The 20,189-nt window shown below is 43.8% G+C and overlaps 1 protein-coding gene across 2 annotated transcripts in view; it reads left to right on the top strand.

Moving 5' to 3' along the window:
- The first annotated feature begins 70 nt into the window (after nucleotides 1-70).
- The window catches only part of ADCY9 (adenylate cyclase 9), an 82,644-nt gene continuing 62,525 nt past the window's right edge, over nucleotides 71-20,189 (top strand). For both annotated transcript variants that reach the window (XM_030285269.4, XM_002194859.7), the window contains exon 1: nucleotides 71-2,274. In XM_030285269.4, the coding sequence (XP_030141129.4) occupies nucleotides 576-2,274 (1,699 nt within the window). In that variant the 5' untranslated portion in view covers nucleotides 71-575. The remainder of the gene's footprint in view (nucleotides 2,275-20,189) is intronic.

Genomic DNA, 20,189 nt, shown 5'->3' with positions numbered 1-20,189 from the left:
CGGAGGCGCGCTCCCGCAGCCCCCCCGAACCCCCCCCAGCGCCGTGAGGAAGATGGTGGCGGCCGCTTGAGCGCGTCCCCGCGCTCCCCTTCCTCCCCTCAGACGGGCGGGCGGGCGGAGCAGAGGAGAGCGGCTGCTGCTGCCGTCCCGGCTGGGCGGGCGGCTGAGGGCGGGAGGCGGCCCCTCGTCGGCAGCCGTGCGGGGAGGAAGCGGCGGGCAGCTGCAGCCGACATGGAGGAGCGGTCCCCTCCCGGCGGGGGCCCGGCGTCCCCCCCGCGGGGCTGAGCCAGCGGCCTGCCCGCCCCGCGCCTCGGGAGGGCTGCGGGGGAGCGGGGCCAGCGGCGGGCGGCGGCAGCAGCCCCGGCCCGGCTCGGCCCAGGCGAGGGGACTATGCGGGGCTGCCCCGGCGCGCAGTGTGCGGAGCCCGGCGAGCGGCCGATCGCCGCGGCGCTGCCCGGCCGCCCCTACGCGGCGGGGACCGGAGGAGACTAGAGGCGACTCTGCGAGGAGCCCGGTGGCTTTGGCAACCCCAGAGACCCAAGTCCGGCGCGGGCTCTTGAGGAGGAATTGACAACATGGCTTCCCCACCGCACCAGCAGCTGCTGCATCACCACAGCACCGAGGTGAGCTGCGACTCCAGCGGGGACAGCAACAGCGTGACGGTGAAAATCAACCCCAAGCAGCACCAGGGCTGCACCTCTTCCAAGCACTGCAAGTACAGCATCTCCTCCAGCTGCAGCTCGGGGGAGTCGGGGGGCGCCCGCCGAGCCGGCGGAGCGGGCGGCAGTGGCTCCGGCCTCCGCCGGCCGAAGAAGCTGCCGCAGCTCTTCGAGAGGGCCTCTTCCAAGTGGTGGAACCCCAAGTTCGACTCCAACAACCTGGAGGAGGCTTGCATGGAGAGATGCTTCCCGCAGACCCAGCGCAGGTTTCGTTATGCCCTCTTCTACATTGGCGTGGCCTGTCTGCTCTGGGGCATCTACTTCGGCATACACATGAGAGAGAAACAGATTGTTTTCATGGTGCCGGCTCTGTGCTTCCTCCTGGTATGTGTAGCTTTTTTTGTGTTCACTTTCACTAAGACTTATGCCCGCCATTATGTATGGACTTCGCTGATACTCACCCTCCTGGTGTTTGCTCTGACCCTGGCTCCGCAGTTCCAGGCTCTGAAGCCTGTCTCAGGAAGTGGTGACATGTCCAACCGGACTCCCCTGGCAGATCCCACAGACACTTGTCTTTCTCAAGTGGGCAGTTTTTCTATGTGTATTGAAGTGCTCTTGTTGCTTTACACAGTGATGCACTTACCCCTGTATTTAAGCTTGTTTCTGGGACTGTCGTACTCGGTCCTCTTCGAGACCTTTGGTTATCACTTCCGTGATGAGAACTGTTTCACACCTCTGGGAGCTGGTGCGGTTTACTGGGAGCTGTTGAGTAAAGCCTTCCTGCACATCTGCATCCATGCCATCGGTATTCATTTATTTATCATGTCCGAAGTCAGATCAAGAAGCACATTCCTGAAAGTGGGGCAATCCATCATGCATGGAAAAGACTTGGAAGTGGAAAAAGCCCTGAAAGAGAGGATGATTCATTCTGTTATGCCAAGAATAATAGCTGATGACTTAATGAAGCAGGGGGATGATGAAAGTGAAAACTCCATCAAACGTCATTCCACCTCAAGCCCCAAAAACAGGAAGAAGAAGCCCTCCATACAGAAAACCCCCATAATATTCCGTCCTTTTAAAATGCAGCAGATAGAGCAAGTGAGCATTTTGTTTGCAGATATTGTTGGCTTCACGAAAATGAGCGCCAACAAATCAGCCCACGCCCTGGTGGGACTCCTGAATGACCTCTTTGGACGCTTTGACCGTCTGTGTGAGGACACTAAATGTGAGAAGATCAGCACTTTGGGAGACTGTTACTACTGTGTGGCTGGCTGCCCTGAGCCCCGGGCAGATCATGCCTACTGCTGCATCGAGATGGGCTTGGGGATGATCAAAGCCATCGAGCAGTTCTGCCAGGAAAAGAAAGAAATGGTGAACATGAGAGTCGGTGTTCACACAGGGACAGTCCTGTGTGGCATTTTAGGCATGAGGAGGTTCAAGTTCGATGTGTGGTCCAATGATGTCAATTTGGCCAATCTGATGGAGCAGCTTGGGGTGGCTGGGAAGGTCCATATTTCGGAAGCTACTGCCAAATATTTGGATGACCGTTATGAAATGGAGGATGGAAAGGTGGTTGAGCGCGTCGGTCAGAGCGTGGTAGCCGACCAGTTAAAAGGTACGTGCTTTTATTTGGTGCTTGCTTCTCTTTTGTGAGGGAACAGAGTTGCCCCAGTGCCTGCTCTGTGCTTGCTGACTGGTGTTTTACATTTAACTCGGCGTGCTGACGATCACAAACACCGGGGGAATTACAGGATAAAAGATGCCACGGAGATAAGCGTGAAAGATCATCTGTGGTACTCAACATAGGCTTTAAAACTCAGCACTCCTTCTGAGAGTGTTGCCTTGTAGGGAGGAGAAGGTTCATGTGTTTGCTGTCTGTAAGAGGTTTTTGTTTTACTGTTGTGTGTCATCCTTTAATTCAGTAAGTAAACTTGTTAATTGACTTCATGTGCCATACAGAGAGCATATGTGTTTTGCAAAATTATGTGTATCTGTGAAAAGGTTTTTTTGGCATCAGGAGAGTTGGGACTGAGAAGGCATTTGGGAAAAATGACAGCTGGATTCACAGAAAGAAATGAGCACTGTAGATTTGGCAGTTTGATATGGCAAGTTGTTGCAGTTTGGAGTTAGGCTGGAAAAAGTTACTCAGGTGGCTCAGTTAGCTGGCAGATGCACTCCTTTCTGCAGCTCGAGGGATCTGGGGATGAAATGGCAAATTTGCCTTTTGGAGAAGAAGAGGAAGGATCCTTCAGTTCCCCTTGGTTAAGAGTCTGATTTTCTTTTTTTCTACAATGTTCATTTTGAAATGAAACTCCTGATTGCTTTCTAACAGCACTTAGAGGCACGTGCAGGAGGATTGTACGAGCTGAGGATTGGCAAAGCTGTGTCTCTTCAGCGCTATGTCTTTGTCTCACAGAGAGATTGTTGCAGTGCTCATAGTCCAGGGCGGAGAGCAGATGGATCTAAATGGGAGTGGAATATATAACAAACCCTGTTATGGTCTGTGAGTTTTTCTGCTTATAAAAGTACCCATTTTGGTGAAGTAAGCTGGAAAACTGAGTGGAAGTACCCGAAGGAGTCATAAACTGGTGTTGTGATAGAGGCAGGAGATATTTGTGGCAACAAACACAAAAGGAGGCCAGGATGGTGGTAGAAAGGTCAGTGAGTAAGGACGTGGGGAGAGCACTGCAGAGCAGTGGTGGCAGTGGCAGCTGCTTGCCCCTGGCAGGTGCTTGTTTTGATGTGACACAAAAACTTATTTTTGGTGAGCGAGCTATCCGCATGCATACGGCAGCGGGGCTGCAGCCCGTGCCTCACAGCAAGCAACGACATCGGCGGTGACATTGTGCCTGGGAGCCACAGGGCTGAAGCAGATGTGTGTCCCCGGGGTTTGGCTTTCTGGTTAGCTTCTAAAAATACCAATTCAGTTAATTTCTTTGGAAAGTGTTGACACTGATGTATTTCAGTGGGAGTGTGCTTTCAAGAAAACAGCATCATACGTAACCTCGTTGTTACTCTAAGATGAATTTTGCTGTTCTAATGGAAATAAGTTGAACAGGTTGTAGAGAAACATCATTGTAATATTTCCCCTTTCCATATACCTTTACAGCCAAATGCAGTGTGAAGGCTGTGTTGTAGCAACAAATAAAATTCAGTATTTTTACTGCATTTATAACTATTCTCAATATTAATCCCAAAGTGACATGAACTCTGGAGACTGATGGTACTGCTCCTTATTTATTTGTTTCTGTTTTCTAGGAGATTACAAGAGCACTGTGTAGGGCAATTATGCCACATGCCAGCAGTGGGTTTTTCATGGTCTTTCTCAGACTTCTGTTCTGTCCTTGGTTGCCATTTATCATGAGAGGGCACAGGCTGCTCTGCCTCCTCAGTACAGAGGTTTGGATTTTGCAGCTCTGAATGCCTTTCTTAGCTCCTGCTTCAGCCAGGGTACTACAGATGGACAAATTGACATGCAGTCTAGATAAGATGAAATTTGCCTTGTGAACTGACGTTTAATGGTCTCTTCTTACCCCGAAATGTAGCTACAAAAGCAGCTGGAGCGTGTGGTAAGAATTACTTTAACAAGGAATATGGGTTGGGCTTTGCTTTTTCCCCATTTCCCTTCTGTATTTTTTTGTAGAACTGTAATCAGCTGCCATTTCTTACCAATGTCTTATGCAGTTATAGAAATCGGAGGCTGTGTGTACTTCTAAGCCAAGCAGAGCTTTGCCGTGACTGCCCTTAGCCACAGGTTTGTAGCACACTGCTCTGTTCCCTCCCACTGCACAGACCCTCAGGGGACGTGGTAGTTAGTGGGTGCTTCAGAGCTGCCCATTTTTTCCTGTTTCCTCAGAACTTTGTTCTGCAGCCAGATTACTCAGCTTACAGGTAAATGCCATCGGGGAAAAAATACATCAAAGTCGATGATAAAAGCCATCAAACAGCAGTGCCACAGGCTGGTGTGTAGGATCTGCTGCAGGGGAGGGTTTTGTTGGGGAGCAGCTCTGAGATTTAATAAGGGAAACTGAGATTTCACCTCTTAATTAATTGATCTTTGCCAAGCACCTGCTCAGTTCTGTGAATGGAGGTGCTATTAGGAAGCTTTGCTTTACTGTTTTCCCTGAGAATCTGTTGATAGTTGTGATAGAGGAGAGGAAGTTTGTAGTGGTTATTTAATTATCTCATACCCTGTACTCTCTTCAAGTATAAAAGTGCTGTACAGATAGCAGACATAAGCTTTGTTTCCCTACCAGTACTTCAATTCTCAGCTTCCTTTCAACCTTTGATATCTTAATTATATCCTATTTTTTATGCTGTATGTCTAGTATATTATCTCTTAATTGTCTGAGCTGCAGCAGTCGTAGCTATCTTTGAGGGTGAGTCAACAGGAGCGAGTAAACTCTTCAAAGAGCAAAACTAGGAGGTGCTGAGCACATGATGTCCATGTTCTGCACACTTCAGGACTTCTACCTAACATTGCTCCTGGAGCAGGTCTTGGAACAAAAGCACCTCTGTGGCTGGAGCACGTCAGGCGTGCTCCTGGAGCCGGTCCTTTGGCTCGGTTCACCCCGAAGGAATCCAGGTACAGCTCTCCAACGTGCACCAAAGCAGGGTGTGGAGGAGCCATTTGGGCAAACTGCTTCAAAACCCTGTTCCTCATTCCACTTGAAATCCTCAGGTTCATGTACCCCAAGTTGTCCTCGTGCTGCTCTTCCTGTTTTTTGGAGATGAGACAAAACGAAATTTCTTTCTGTTTTATGGTTCACTGGAATCTTAGGATGGGAGTATCTTTTCTTCCTCCTTTTCTTCCTTGGCTCCTTAGTGCAAGCAGTGTGGCCCTGGTGTGTTCCCTCTTGTTTCTGACTTTGGAATTAAATAGATGGTGTCTAGAAGAAACCGATAAGGAGAGCTTGCCAGTGATGCCTTGCAAAAAAATGTTGCCCGTTTCTGACTGCTCTATGTTTTAAGGTTCTTTAGACCCCTGTTTTCACAGTACCTGATCCCCTTGGATGCAAAAGGAGCGCAGGAGAGCAGTGTTGCAGTGAATTTTTGAAGTTCACAGATAAACCCCAGCCATCAGTTCAATTGTATCTTCCATAATAATTTTCTTGTAGGATTTGAGCCAATTCACTTTTTCTGTTTTCTTGCAGAGCTTCCTAGCAAATAAATTTATTGAAGATTATAAGACACTGAGAGTCACATAACACAGGTTAATGTGTCCCTTTTGAGCTCTGGAGGCAGAGATCTCTTGGGATATAAAAAGTTCTGCTTATGGAAATATTTTTGTTTTGCTCTGTTCTTCTTGGTTGTTTGCATTTCTCTTTCTTGTTGCTTGGGAGGTCACAATATTGCTATTTACCAGCCAGCAACTCTTCCAGGAATACCAGGGTCACCAGCATCTTGTTTTTTGAGTGCTCAAAATAAGCATGTTGGGGCAAGAATGCTTTCTCTGTGTTTATAGGGCATAGCACAGCAGAACCAAGATTTCATTTGGGGCCTCTCTGTGTATGCTGATACCCAAAATAATTCCCAAACTTTCTGCAGCCAGACATCTCCTTGTTAAGTTTGCCTCAAGGAATGGCTTTATTGCTGTCTTCCTGTTAGAAGCTCTTGATAATATAGCCACGCTTTTCTCTGATTTTGTCCCTTATTTCATCATGGAGGGATTCTTGTGCTCTCTGTCACCTGGCTGAGCCAGGGCTGATGGCAAAGGGAAGATTGGCTTTCACAGCACTTACTGCAGGAGCACCCCCCAGTTCACCTGTGGCCAGCAGTGGCTGTTCCTGATAAAGCTTTTCAAAGATCTCCAGCTGATGTGCTGCTTTCACTGTTCTCTCTGTTTCTTTGAATGTTTGCTAATAATTTTAAATGTTTCTATAGTAATAAGTAAATTGGTTATAAAAAACACCATTTTGCTCAATGGTGAAACCTTTTAGTCCGTGAATAGCCTGGCTCTTTTCAGGGTGACAACCTGTGAGTCAGGGGATGCTTTTCCCGTGGCACATGAGCTGCAGCTCTGCTTGGTGACTTGATACTCCACTGCTGCTTCACGTTTGGGATGCAGGGAACATGGCACAGGTGTTCCTGAAAGACAAAAATCGTGGGTCATGTTATGAAGAGATAAAGCATTGAATTTTTCTTCCCTTCCTCTCCTCTGCAGCCAGTCAGGGGAGAGCACTGGAGTCTGCCCTGCCTGCCCTGACTCCTGTCCTTTACCAGCACTGTGCACAGGGGACCTTTGGCTGTCATGTGCTTCTGGAAGTTCAGAGATAGATGAAAGATCAGATGAAAGTTTTCCTTGGCTTTTTGAGCCCAGCCTGCTGGGCACAGTGTAAATCTAGAAGGCTTGTGCTTGTGCCAGCAGGATGGCTCTGCAGAGAGCTCTGCAGATTCAGCTTTGCTCTGGGGCTAAGGGCAGCTTTAGTCTTTAACAAGTGAGGTTTTGGAGTCAATGAGGGGGGTTTAGGTGCTTGTCTTGTGTCTTGCCAGCTGCTGTGCTGGTCTTTCCGTTCAGTTTCTGGTTTCATCATGTTCCATAAAAGTAAGTCTTAGATCCAGGCTTTTTATATTTATTGAACTGGCTTGTGACACACTGATTCTGTCTTTCATGTGTTCTGATACTGATCTGATGATCAGGTGAAAATAGACAGACAAATGTCCATGTTTTTAAAAAGTGGTAATTAAGTAAACATGTGTATGTATTTCCACTTTCTCACTAACAGAATTTTGAGTGCCAATCATGATAGAAAATTATAATGACCAGTCAGTTTATCAGTTTTGCATAATCTGACCTGTTAACTGTTGTTGAGGTAGTGTTTCCTGATTTTATGTGTGACAGCGAAAATAAACTATCATACATAGGTTGACTTCGCTCCTGTATTTCAAAAATGGTAAGTGTTCAGTGACAGAGAAAGAATAATAATTAGAGGTAATTTGCACAAAGGCATATTGCCAGGGAGAAGCAAATTCTACATTGATTTAACATTTTGACATGATCTGTAATTTTACCATGTAATAGCATAAAGAAAAGGAGGTAAATAGTGACTACAGTTGCTCAACCTGGTTCTTGTCAAGTCTTCACTCCGTGAAGATGTCTTTTACAGCTATAAACAAAAGAAAGAACTAAGTAGGAAAACCTAGTGATTATTGAGCTTTCCAAATATGACTTGATGAAACAACATAGCTTTTTGTCTAAGTAAGCCTGAGTTTGTGTGCAAGTACTGCTCAGATTACTGCCAGACCTGGACAGGAAGGTCACAATTTCTGCAAATTTTGAGGAAGATTTTTTTTTTGAGTTGATCATAGTTTTATTTGTGCAAAACCAAGTAGAAAAATCTCTCTATTAAAAATACTCACACTTCAGTTGCTTTTATTATTTAAGGGAAACTTGGATGTTGGCATTTGAGGCTTTGAGTTTTGATAACTGGTTTACAGGCTAATTTGACTGGACACAGTGATAAATAATTTAAAAGCGTAGTTAGGACTCGTGAAAGGTTCTTCACTTTAAAGGGGATGGAGCCTAACTATACACTTTGTTTAACACCATGGGCTCTGGTTTCAATTTCTCATGTCCTGACACTAGTTAATAAATAAGTCAATGCAGTACTGAGGGTCTGGTTCTCAAGTGTTGCAGCTCTGCCTGTTTAAGCCTTTTAGCCCTGAACACTGTGGGCTGAAGGAACAGTTTCAACAGACCTTAAAACATTTACATCCTGCAGGAACTCAAGTGAGCATGGCCACAGTGGAGCTTCATTCCAGAACATGGGAAAGGTGAGGGCTGAAATCTCAGGTCCTGCGATACTGGAGGGACACCATGGCTTCTGCTGCATTCTTGATTGTCATCTGCAGAGCCTTTGATCTGTCTTTCTGTCTTTGGCTATCCCAAATCTGGGTGCATGATGTACACAGGTACCCTACCAATTGCAAATCTGAGCTTCCATCTCCTGCTTACATCAGAAAATATAAAGAGGTAGGGAACTGTTTAAATGCGAGAGATCGCCTTCCTTAAATAAAAGCTTTGACATGGGGCTTTTTGGGGAAAAAGATTGATGGAAAAGACAAAACAAAATCAAAGGCATATAATTTATATTCATCTTCTGTCGTGAGAAGGATGCATTAGTTGAATGGGTTGTTTAAAACTCTTTTTGCAGTTACTTCACAATATGTACTTCACTTCTGCTGGTAGGCAAAGAATGTAAGAATTTACATTCACCACTTTTAAAGTACAATTTCACTGGATTTCAATTTGCTGTAGATTGCCCTGGAATATCATTAAAATGAGGAAATTTGAATTATTTCCTACCATCTAGAGTTTATGTGTAAGCTCTCTCTCTTGATCCTGAATCAAAGCTCAGTCCATCCATCCTGGCTCTGTAAGGAGAGACAGCCATTCCTCTTTCCGTTACAGCTGACACTTGAAAATTCTTGGCTATTTTTAGATGATTCTCAATCTCATTTCTGTCCTTTGAAAAGAAAGGAAGAAAAAAAAATTCCTAGCCTTTAAATTTCTAACTTCCAGTGGGAGTTGCTTTTGCAGAGTAGCCGGCTAGTCAATATAGCCTCATTAACACATTTTAACAGGTTCTGTTATATAAGTTTGCATTATTGTGATGGCTGTTTCATAGGTTTGGAGGGAATTGTTGGAACTCAATTTAAAGAGAAGCCATGCAGGGTTTGAAAGTGTAGCTGCTTGCTTCCAAGTAATAATTTGTGAAAATATAAAGTGGCAGTTAGAAAAGAAGCCTAAATTGGGGATGTACCATGGAATTACAGCTCGTTCTTTCCTCAGAGGTCGTGTTTAGGCACGGCTTCTGTCTTAGGCAGCAGCACAGATTTGGCTGGTGAAGTAGTTCTGGGATGGCTTTTGTAAGTATTGGACTACCCCAGAAATCTTTACTGCCCTTTCAAGCCAAATAGTTTTCATCAAATTAATATTCTCTTTCATTTGCCCCCCCAAATGTTTTAACCTTGAGCAATAGGCCTACTTTGAGAGATTGGTATTTTTTTATGGTTCTGAAATTTCTTTGTGGAGGAACAACATGTTCTAGATATAGTTCTTCAGCTGGCATCCCTCAGGATCAAAATCTCCCTCTCAACTGCCTGTGAATTTTTTGAGTTTGTATTTGCTACAGTAACTTACTGTGGGAATTCTTGGCAAACCATCTAAATAACGATTATATTGCAAGTCTTTATTTTACTTATAGCACTTAATGTTCCTCTTGTTGCATGTCTAAAACTGTTGCCTTCAACTTGACTTGATAAATTTAGAAATCACGTTGCTGTCATAAAATAGCATTACTTATAAAATCTCCAAAATTGGTTCAGTCCAGAAGAACTGGCTGAATAAAGTCCGCTAGCTTGGTGATGGGATCTTTCCTTCTGCCTGCCTGCTTAACATGTATGGGAGCATGCAAAGAAAGGAAAAGTAACATCTTGATCATCTGCTCATGAAAGAGCAGTTTGCTTCCTTTTGGGTTTTCTTTTTTTCCTTCAGCTGAAGTTAGCTCGGATCTGCTTGTGTGGGTGTCATCACAGGCTGGAATTCCCAGAGCGCCTGCTGGGTCCATGATTCCATAAAGCAGAGGTTCTGCCACTGCAATGGGGACAAAGGAGCTGTGCAGAAAAGAGCCCAAAAGCATCCAAATCCAGCTGTCTCAGCTTATAAAGACTTAATTTCCTTCCAGTGTTACTAATTTTTAGGCCTTGATAGGAAGACCTTCAAAACAGAGGGGGAAAATGGAAAACAAAACAAACTGATAAACAATACCATTGATATTAACAATTATTTTTATGTTTGAAGGGACAAAATGGTTGTAGTTTGATTGCATTTAACTGCACAATAAGCTAAAAAGCCACTTTAAAAACCCTCAAGAAAACCCACCTCATAAAAAAAGTAAAGTCTATAATTGAAATAAAACATGCTATGAAACATTGACACAGACCACAGGAAATGTATGAAAACTTCTGGTATTGAATGCTTAATTCTTTAAGTTCATTAGATAAATGAGGATGTTTGAGTCAGAAATGGGATCGTTTTGTTTTTTAAATGTGCAGCTTTGCTGTTTGACTCAGATGTATGGGCCTGAGAGATAGAGTAGAAGTTAATTTCTGGTTGTGCTGTTTCCAGAAAAGCTCCCTGGGAAGCTTTTTTGTAGGTGTTTCCAGTAGTTCTTGGAATCAAATTCTTGCCTTCTTTAACTCGTGTTTAGTGGACATTTGAAGTGTGTCCTGTAGGTACTGAGTGTCTCTAACCTCTGACCGACTTGGACGAGCGACCAGCAGATAAATCTTCTGGAATTGCTCAGGGCCTGACAGGAGCAGTGCTACAGGCAGGATGTAATGAGGAAATGTTCCTCTATAAGGGCATTATTTGCAAAGAGACCAGGTACAACATCAGCTCCAAATTTCCTTTGTTTAGACAGCATGATGCTTGGGAAGAGCTGTTTCCAGCAGGTCTGAGCTCGGCCTGTGCTCGGAGAAGTGGCCACAGGCTTCCAGGGCAGGGATGGAGACCCTGTGGTGTCACACACAGTGACCAGCAGATATCCAGGCTTTGAGCCAAGGCTTTTCCAGCTTTTCCCATCTATTTCCAGATTTTAAAACTTGGCTTTATTTGAAGTGGGTCCAGAGGAGGCCACTAAGATGATTAGAGGGATGAAGCACTCCTCCTATGAGGAAATGCTGAGGGAATGGGGAATATTCAGCCTGAGAAGAGACCTGAAGGGAGCTGAAAGAAACATAAAGAGAGATTATTTACAAGGGTCGGGAGGGACAGGACAAGGGGCAATGGCTTCCTATTGCTGGAGAGCAGGATTAATTGGGATATTGGGAAGAAATTCTTCCCTGTGAGGATGGGGAGGCCCTGGCACAGGGTGCCCAGAGAAGCTGTGGCTGCCCCTGGATCTCTGGAAGTGTCCAAGGCCAGGCTGAATGGGGTTTGGAGCAGCCTGGGACAGTAGAAGATGTCCCTGCCCATGGCAGGGGTGGCACTGGATGAGCTATAATTTACCTTCCAACCCAAGCCATTCCATGATTCTGGGAAATTGTTTGCATCTGTCTGACTCCCTGTTTGGGACTGACCTTGCTACTAAGATCCATGTTATGAGAGATTCTCTCTCACGCACTTATACGTTACTAATGAGACAATATAAGTAGTGTTTAATGTTTTATTTGCTGCTTGGCAATGTGGCATCATTTAGAAGCAGAGAGTGTTCTTAAAAATACCATGTGAGAATGAGAAAATTTATTATAAGTTGTTTCATAATTCCAATAAACTGTTTAAGAGACACATACACACCCCGTGCCTCACCCGAGGTTCTGGAAGCCGTAATGATCAGCAACTAAGTTTTCTGCTGAGAATGTAAAAGTAACATATACATCTTCGACTATGAAACATTGCTGCTGCTGGAAATTTCTGTGGATACAGAAATAAACAGAAGTTCTGTTAGTCTTCACTGAAGTCATGTTTTCTTACCTATGTCAGATGCTTGAATTTGATATTTGGTGATAATTTTCCACAAATAAGTCCAAAAATCTTACATAAAGCTGTTGAGTTCATAGAATTGTGGAATGGTTTGGGTTGGAAAGGACCTCGAAATTCATCTAGTTCTGCCTCCCTGCCTTGGGCAGGGACATCTTCCGCTGTCCCAGGCTGCTCCAAGCCCTGTCCAGCCTGGCCTTGGACATTTCCAGGGATCCAGGGGCAGCCACAGCTTCTCTGGGCACTCTGTGCCAGGGCCTCCCCATCCTCACAGGGAAGAATTTCTTCTCAATATCTCACCTATCCCTGCCCTCTGGCAGTGGGAAGCCATTCCTCCTTCTCCTGTCACTCTGTACTCTATTTCCCCATGTCTATGTGCACCCTTAGAATGCTTTTAATATGAAAATTATCTGAGCTGTTGCTACAGTCTGTTATTTCTCCAGAATCAGATGCTTGAACCGTGTTTAGTCAGCTTGGAAACGTGTTTAATTCTTGTAGCATGAATGGCTGCATGTTCATGAACTAGGTGACACTCCTTACTAAAAGTTTTGCTTGGCTCTGTTTAGCAGGGAGCATCACAGAAGTTACCTGCTGGCAGCAGGAGGTGGGAGCTTCAGCACATCAAGAATGCCATTTTTCAAGTGTGAAGGCAGGGGATCCTGACAGGAAGGTGCTGGTTTCCAAGCCCTGATGAGGCACTGGGATGGTTGTTTTGCTTTGTTGCTTATCCCTGCTCAGAGATAGAGCCAGTTTGGCCATGGCTGTTTGCTGATCAGGAGTCAGGAATGATTTTGTGTCCATAATCGGTGCTGAAAGTGAATCAGACCATACGGGAGGCATTTTTATCAGGCACAGTGTTTTCTGTGTGTTCTAAAAAACGCGTGCGTGATGTGGCTATATTTAAAATGGAGTACATCTGTTATGCATTTAATTCTTTCCAAGATTTCAGGAGGTGACAAAGTTGGAATTTGTCTTAAAATTCAGATTAAAATTTTGTTTTTCCAAGTTAGGAGATTTGCCTGCTTGGCTTCCATCCTCACCAGTGTTTCTTTAAAGCAGTATATTTGCAGAGCACTTAAAGAAATGGTATTAGTTATGTATTTTGGGATTTAGGTTGTGATGGGAGTTATATGATCCTAATATCAGCCACAGCCAAGCGTGCAGCCAAGAGGGTCATAAATTACTCTGAGTTGTGCTGCTGCTGTAATGGAGCTGGATTGTGCTGACGGGGCATTATTTGTCTACCTCATTTGGAGCAAAGGATTTGTTAATTCTTGTGCTGCTTAGTAAGTGCAGGAGTTGGACCATGCCCCACCAGTGTTTGGGGCAGCTTTTGAAACACCAAATCCTTTGAATTCAAGTGGCACTTGTTGAAGTTTGCTGTTAGAATTGTGACACTTCAAGGAGGTGCTAATTGGTTTTAACAGCAGAATTATTGATTTTTGGAAATAATGTGATTGTGTGTTAAATGTCATCTTTGGGATGTTATGGTAACACAACAGCCTCTGTGAGGGAAATACATAACACAATTCAGGCACTGCATCTAATATACATTGAGCATGCCTGTAGCTTGTCTAAAACAGCTTTAAATGTAGCCTATGACTCACTGATATAAGTAAAGCAAAATGTTGCTCCAGAAGTCTTTGCTGCTGTATTTAGGTGATTCAGTATAAAATCAGAGAATCACAGCATGGCTTGGGTTCAAAGGGACCTTAAAGCTCATCCAGCTCTACCTCCCTGCCATGGGCAGGGACCCCTTCCACTGTTCCAGGGTGCTCCAAGCCCCATCCCAGCCTGGTCTTGGACTCTTCGGGGATCCAGGGGCATCCACAGCTTCTCTGGGCAGCAAACACAAAGAGTTACATTATAAACACAGGTTTTTGGGCTCAGAAGAAGGATGGCTTGCAGTATTTATGAGAGTTTTTATTGCCCTTCCAAAGCATATATAAAATTACAGCCCTGCTGTAATGACTGTTGGAGGACAATCTTAGGGAGAGTGAGGCAGTGAAGTGTAGCTGGTGTTAGACGTTATTGAAAGGGTTCACCCTTGGAACTTTATTGTAAACTGAGGCACCTCTCAGGCAAGGAGCAGCATTGAACTACTGAAGCCTGTGCTGCTGCCTGGGCTCCTCAGGTGCTGAGGAGCCAGTGGGGCTGAGCCCCAGTGAGGTTTGTGTTCACACAGTGACAGCAGAAAGAGCCCAGTGCCCGCTCCACGTGTGCTGTCCTGCTCCATGCAGCTGAGGGGCTGTGCATTATCAAGGAAGGAAGGAAGGTAAAGCAGCCTGAATTCATGGCTGGGCCACAATCCAGTAAATCCAGCAGGGATCCCATCTCTGAGCTGGAGCTGGTCATGGCTCTGTTAGAATCTTGCAGGACAAAGAAATGGTTCTCATTTTCTGAGCTGTTTCTTTTCCTGATGTGACTTTGCCCCGTCTCCTAAATTGAAGGAAATCATGCTTTACTTTCAAGAAAGCTTAAAATAAATGTTTTCATTTATCTACATTTGGATATTTCTATATTAATACGTAGCTGAACCATTCTGAATGGGTATGAAATTTTACTCTTTAGTATTTACTCTTTCCTTTGTCAGGGGATAAGAATCCCCCACATAGGCACAGTACAGGCACTGGAAAGATCATCGGGTATTTGAGTAACTGTAGATTTGAGGGGTGTTACTTGTGCATGGATATTCCAGTACGGGCACTGGAAAGATCATTGGGTATTTGAGTAACTGGTGTAGATTAAAGGTGTGTTACTTGTGCATGGATATTGCAGTAAAGGAGGATGGGTCAGGTGCCAGGTTTGAAAACTCTATAGAGTCTTTTAATTTTCCTAATGAATAAACTCCTCATCTGTAGCTGTGGAGCCCATTCCTAAAACCAACCTGCTTGTCCAGACATTTGACTGTCTGTATGTGTATTTTTGGCCATGCCCATTCAATAACCTGACAGAGGAGATGGGTCCTTGATCCATCTCCACTTCAAGCTCTTGTTGGGTGTCTCAGGGGCTGTTTTGTGGTGTTCTGCTTGCTCTTACAAACTTCTAGAAAACCCTGCTTCGGTTTCCTGTTCCATGAAGTGTAATTGCTGCCAACGTGAGGAATTTTTAATGTGACACCACACTCATCCTGAAGATGTGGCTGTGAAGTGTTGCTTTGCTTGAGATTTCTACTGTACATTCTGCTGTGGGAATCCTAAACCCAGGTTTAAATCCCAAGCAGTCATACCTGTGTTCACTTCTAAACTGTGCCTGTGGTTCAGGAGCAACACGAAATGCTGGTCTGTGCTGAGGCAGGAACATGAGCTCGTTTAGTCATAAGAAACTGGGCTAATGTTTTGGTGACAGTGGTTCCCAAAATGCTGTATTTGAGGTTTGTCCAGAAATCCAGGTGCTTTTTACTGGAGTACAGTTCAATAGACTAAATAGTGAATAGTGAGTAGCTAAAATTAGAATTACTGTTCCATGGGACACGGGGTGTCTCACTCTTTTTATTTTCTTGTATCACAGTCCCACACATTTTCAGCCTACTGCATTTTTGTTCACACCTTGAAGGGGGATAAAGGGGAGAACTGTGCTTTGTGGCAGTATAAATATTTCATAAAATAATTGGAGATCTTAAAAAGTCAGATCTGCATTTGGATATTAGAATGAAAAGAGATGGGGGACTGTGGGCATGCCAGGCACTGTGATTCAAAAAATGGGATAAAGGATTGCAGGTTCAGCCCAGCAGCATTTGAAATGATTTTTTTTTGTAATTTGTTTGATTGTCTGTTTAAAAATAAAGCAGTTAATGACTGCTCTTTCTTTTGCAGTGTCACACTGGCTCTAGAAGACAGAGGGGTTTTAAGTGACACTTTTGGGAGGAAGGAAATAATTCTTTAATGGTCTATAGTTTTCTGATGCTATCTGGGGCATCTGGGGCAATTCCTGCTGTTTCCTGAACCAAAATCTAACTTTTTGGATGTTGGAGATAGAAAGAACATACTACAGCAGCAACAGTAAATCCAAGATTATTTTTGTTGTTTTATGCCCCCCAAAGAAAATTCCAGGACCTTTAAAACACGGAGGAGCCTCCACCTGTGCCAGATGTGGAAGTGACTGGTTCAGTAAATATATCCAGCTAATGATTTTGTTTTGGATACAGGGATTATTTAGCACAACTATTTATGTGAGTACTTCTGTTGTCAACTGCTTCTCCATGTGTGGAGAAATTGGGAGTTTTTGAACTATCAGTGTACCTTGTACAAAAAAGTTCACATGTTTTTAACTGCTGTTTTATCAGCCAAGACAGCAGAGAGCAAGTGTAGATAAACCATGAAAATCTGAGAGGTCATCACTACAGGGACATTAACAGCTTCTTCATGCTTGACTTTAAAATATACTATTATGAGATTTGTAGCTTTAATTGCTTAATTTTAAAATATATTGCCCTTTTTGATTTTAATTTTCTAAAATCTACTTAATGTAGATGTTAATTGGTGAAAAAAAAAGTTTTTAAAGAATCTAAGTGAAAGGAAGATTAACAACTGATTTTTGGCTCAGTGATTAATTCCCATGGTCTCATGAGCACTGAGACTTCTCAGTGCTTCTCTGTTTCGTGAGCTCTCCATGAAGGCTGGGCTTTCCTTCTGGATGCACTTCCATGTTCCTGATTGCAGATTTTAGGGGCCACAGAGGAGTTGAATTTTCTCCGTGAAGCACAACCCATGATAACTCATGTGCTCTAAAGAAAGGTCGTATTTGCTGATAGATCATTCTTCCTCCTCCCAAAAAAACCTGACAGCTGTTTTAAGAAGTTATTTTCAGGCTGGAACGTGAAACTTGGAAGAGAACCAGACTCCTTTATAAACAAACTTTGCAGTCCTTGTCCCCCACATAAAAAGTACTCCATATTTTTAAGTTTCATGTAGTTGGTCGTATGTTAATTCTCTCATTTATTCCCTGTTTTTATTTACTTTAATGTTCTGTAGTATTTCTTTGCCAATAATTCAAAAGCATAAACTAGTGGAGGTACTGGTGGATTTCGTGGTGAGAGTTGTAATAGTGTTGCCAATGCAATTTGCTGATATGAAATAGGAAAGGTGGGATTTGCAGATATTAGTACTATTATTGTTTCTAGCTATAGAACTGAAGAGCAAAACTGACCTCTGAGCAATATCTCACATATTTTGGTTCAAGTTTCCAAGGTCCAATGGCACTGTGGCAGCTTTTCTCAAAATATTGTGGCTTTTAAAGATAATTTTTAAGTGTTTGTTTTCATTGTTCTCTTGCAACTCAAGATAATCCCTGTAGGCATTATGACTGCAAAATATGTTAATGGGATGGAAGCTCTTAAGGGAAAATACTTATTCCTAAATTTTCTTTTGTATTTTTAATTACCCATTAGATTGTATCTTCTGAGAAGTAAATTAGAGAGGAATTTCGTAATGGTCTTTGGAAAAACTGGAAGGCAGTGGGGAAGTGAAAACCAAAGGCATGGTGGGTTACAATGTGAGAGAAGAGATTATAAGAAGTTGAAATCTGCAGGAAATTAATCTGAAGCACTTTTGGGGAGGTGTTTTCTGTTTAGTCCTTCAATCTCAGAAGTTGTTTCAATAGTAGAAGAAACAGCAGTTAAAGAGATGTGAACCAAATGGAGAGAGCCTGTAAGAGGGCAGTTGGGTGGGATGGATGGATAGATGGATGGATGGATGGATGGATGGATGGATGGATGGATGGATGGATGGATGGATGGGTGGATGGGTGGATGGGTAGGTGGATGGATAGGAAAGAGCAAAGAACTGCAGTTCCTGCAGTCTGGAGGAAAAAGCTCCAGATGGGAGAGATGGCCACACTCTCCAGACAAGGAAAGGGTCACTTAGGGAGGGGAAGGAGCTGGAGCCCTGTGCTTCAACTACTGCAAGAGCACTGCTGGGTGGGAACAGCAACACCTCCAGCAGGGGTTCAGGAGCTCTGAGCTGTGGCCTTGGGGCAGGTGAGGCCTGGAGTGGTGAGGAGGTAACTCTGCACCTCCCAGGAGGCATTGGAGCAGCCATGGATTATGAGGATGGATTGCTGCTGTGCCACTGGGAATAACCACACAGTGTTTCAGTAAGAGGCCATTGCAAGAATTTTAATCCTCTTTCTGAATAATTTGAATAATTTGGCATAGAGCTGTTGCTGATTTACTGAGGTTGTTGTTTTGGGTTTTTTTGTGTGTTGTGAAGTGTCTGACTTGTCCAGGACACAGAGTGAAAGAGAATTGCTCTACTCAAAGTAGGTAGAGATGATCTTTGCTGGCTTCAAAAGCCACACGGAGCAGCAATGTATTGCTGGAGCTGTGCCTCTCCTCACTGCTGGGATGGAGGTGGCCCATCCCAGGGCTGTGTTGCCTGAGGAGCTCAGGGGTGCCCAGATCCAGGTTTGCCCTCACAGTGCAAGCTGCATGTTGATATCGTGGTACCTGTTTCTGGAAGGGAAATGTACTGTGGAACAGATAGTTGTTGCCCTACCCGTGATGACAGCTGGCTGATCAGAGCAAGGGGCTTCACAGGGTTACAGTCTCTTTTTTCTTCTTTGCTATTTTAGCATTCAGTCAGTCTCTACTTCTCATTACCAAAGTTTTTCCTATTGGTAGAAATCCAACGATACCCAATGATACTAATTTTTGTCTCTATATGCACATGTATAAGTATATAAATAAATCCATTGACTCAGTTAGTTCAGAACTGAAAAAAATACATTGCAAAGGAACATTTGGGGGTTGTTTTGCTTCTGATGTGAAAACCTTTGGATGCTGCAGCCTTTCCAAATGCCAAGCCAGAAGCTGGATGTCTCTTAACATCCTTGGTGCTGGTGCTGCATGAGCAGCCAATGTCCCTGCAGGTGGAGGTGACAGCCCAGGGCAGCAGCGCCTGTGCGGGAGCAAATCTGCCTGTTGTGTCTTCTCCTTCCATGTTTATCCACATTTCCTTGGCCAGCTGAGTCCAGTCCCAGTGCACTGAGCCAGGTTTGCAGAGCTGCTGATCCCTGCTCTGAAGGTGCTTTTGTTGTGGGTACACTTGTGTGATAAGTTTCTGTGATTCCAGGCGTGTTTGTTGGAATTTATTCTGCCCTGCTCTGCGGTTCTTGCATTTCCAAGTCCATTTAACTGGAAACTTCACTCACACTGTCTAAACTTACAAAAGCAAACCAGATGGAGCTATCTGGAAAAGTTTTTGTGTGAGCCGTTCTTTCTGTATATTTTCCAAAATTATGTTGCAAATTGTCAGATGAAAATGAAAAATAGGTGATTTGGGGTGAAAATATGAGCCACAGTAGGAAAAGATCCATTTCCTCCATGTGCAAACAAGAGCGCTTGTGTATCGTAAGACATTCTCAAATATTTTCTGGTTTTGTTTTAATTTTCCCTTATCTACCTGTACAATTACACCGGCTTATCAATAAGCGGATAAATATGAAAGAATAAGAAATTAGATTTTATTTTTTTCATTGAAACAAAGTTGGCAAGTGATGGAAGCAGTGTGTGTCTGTGAGTGTTCTCTGAGGTTGCTGAGCCCTAACGGTTTGTTGGTAATATTTCAGACTTAAAGCCTCTCTCAGGCATGAGGGCAGCCATCAAATCATTAATTTAATATTGTGTTAGCAGCTCTCTCCTTGCAGTTATCTACAGGGAGACTAAATAAAAATACCTTAAAAAACCCATGTGACTAAGATCAAAATATCCTTAGGGGAGGAGCACTTCAAGGGCTGTTTTTAGGTACCGAAAACTTGAGACTGTCTTCCGTCTCCCTCCCGCACAGATTGGGGTTTTGTGGTGCCTTTTCTTGGTGGTTTTATTTGGTTTTTTTGTTGTTTTAGATTTTTGTTATGTTAGGATTTTTTTCAAATGAATTCTGTTTCTTTTCTTAATTGGGAAAATTGTTGTCTTGAAGTACTAATTTTTAAGGGTCTCAGCAAGTTTTAAGGCATTGTATTCTTTAGATTAATTTTTATCAGGTTTTTTACATAAGGATTTCTTTGCATCTATTTTATTAATTTTTATACCTCTTTAATTTCCCTGTTAA

This window comes from Taeniopygia guttata, chromosome 14 (genome assembly GCF_048771995.1).
Source record: "Taeniopygia guttata chromosome 14, bTaeGut7.mat, whole genome shotgun sequence".
In the NCBI taxonomy this organism is placed as follows: domain Eukaryota; kingdom Metazoa; phylum Chordata; class Aves; order Passeriformes; family Estrildidae; genus Taeniopygia; species Taeniopygia guttata.
Note: the sequence above shows the minus strand (reverse complement) of the source record. Positions and strands in the feature narration are given on the sequence as shown.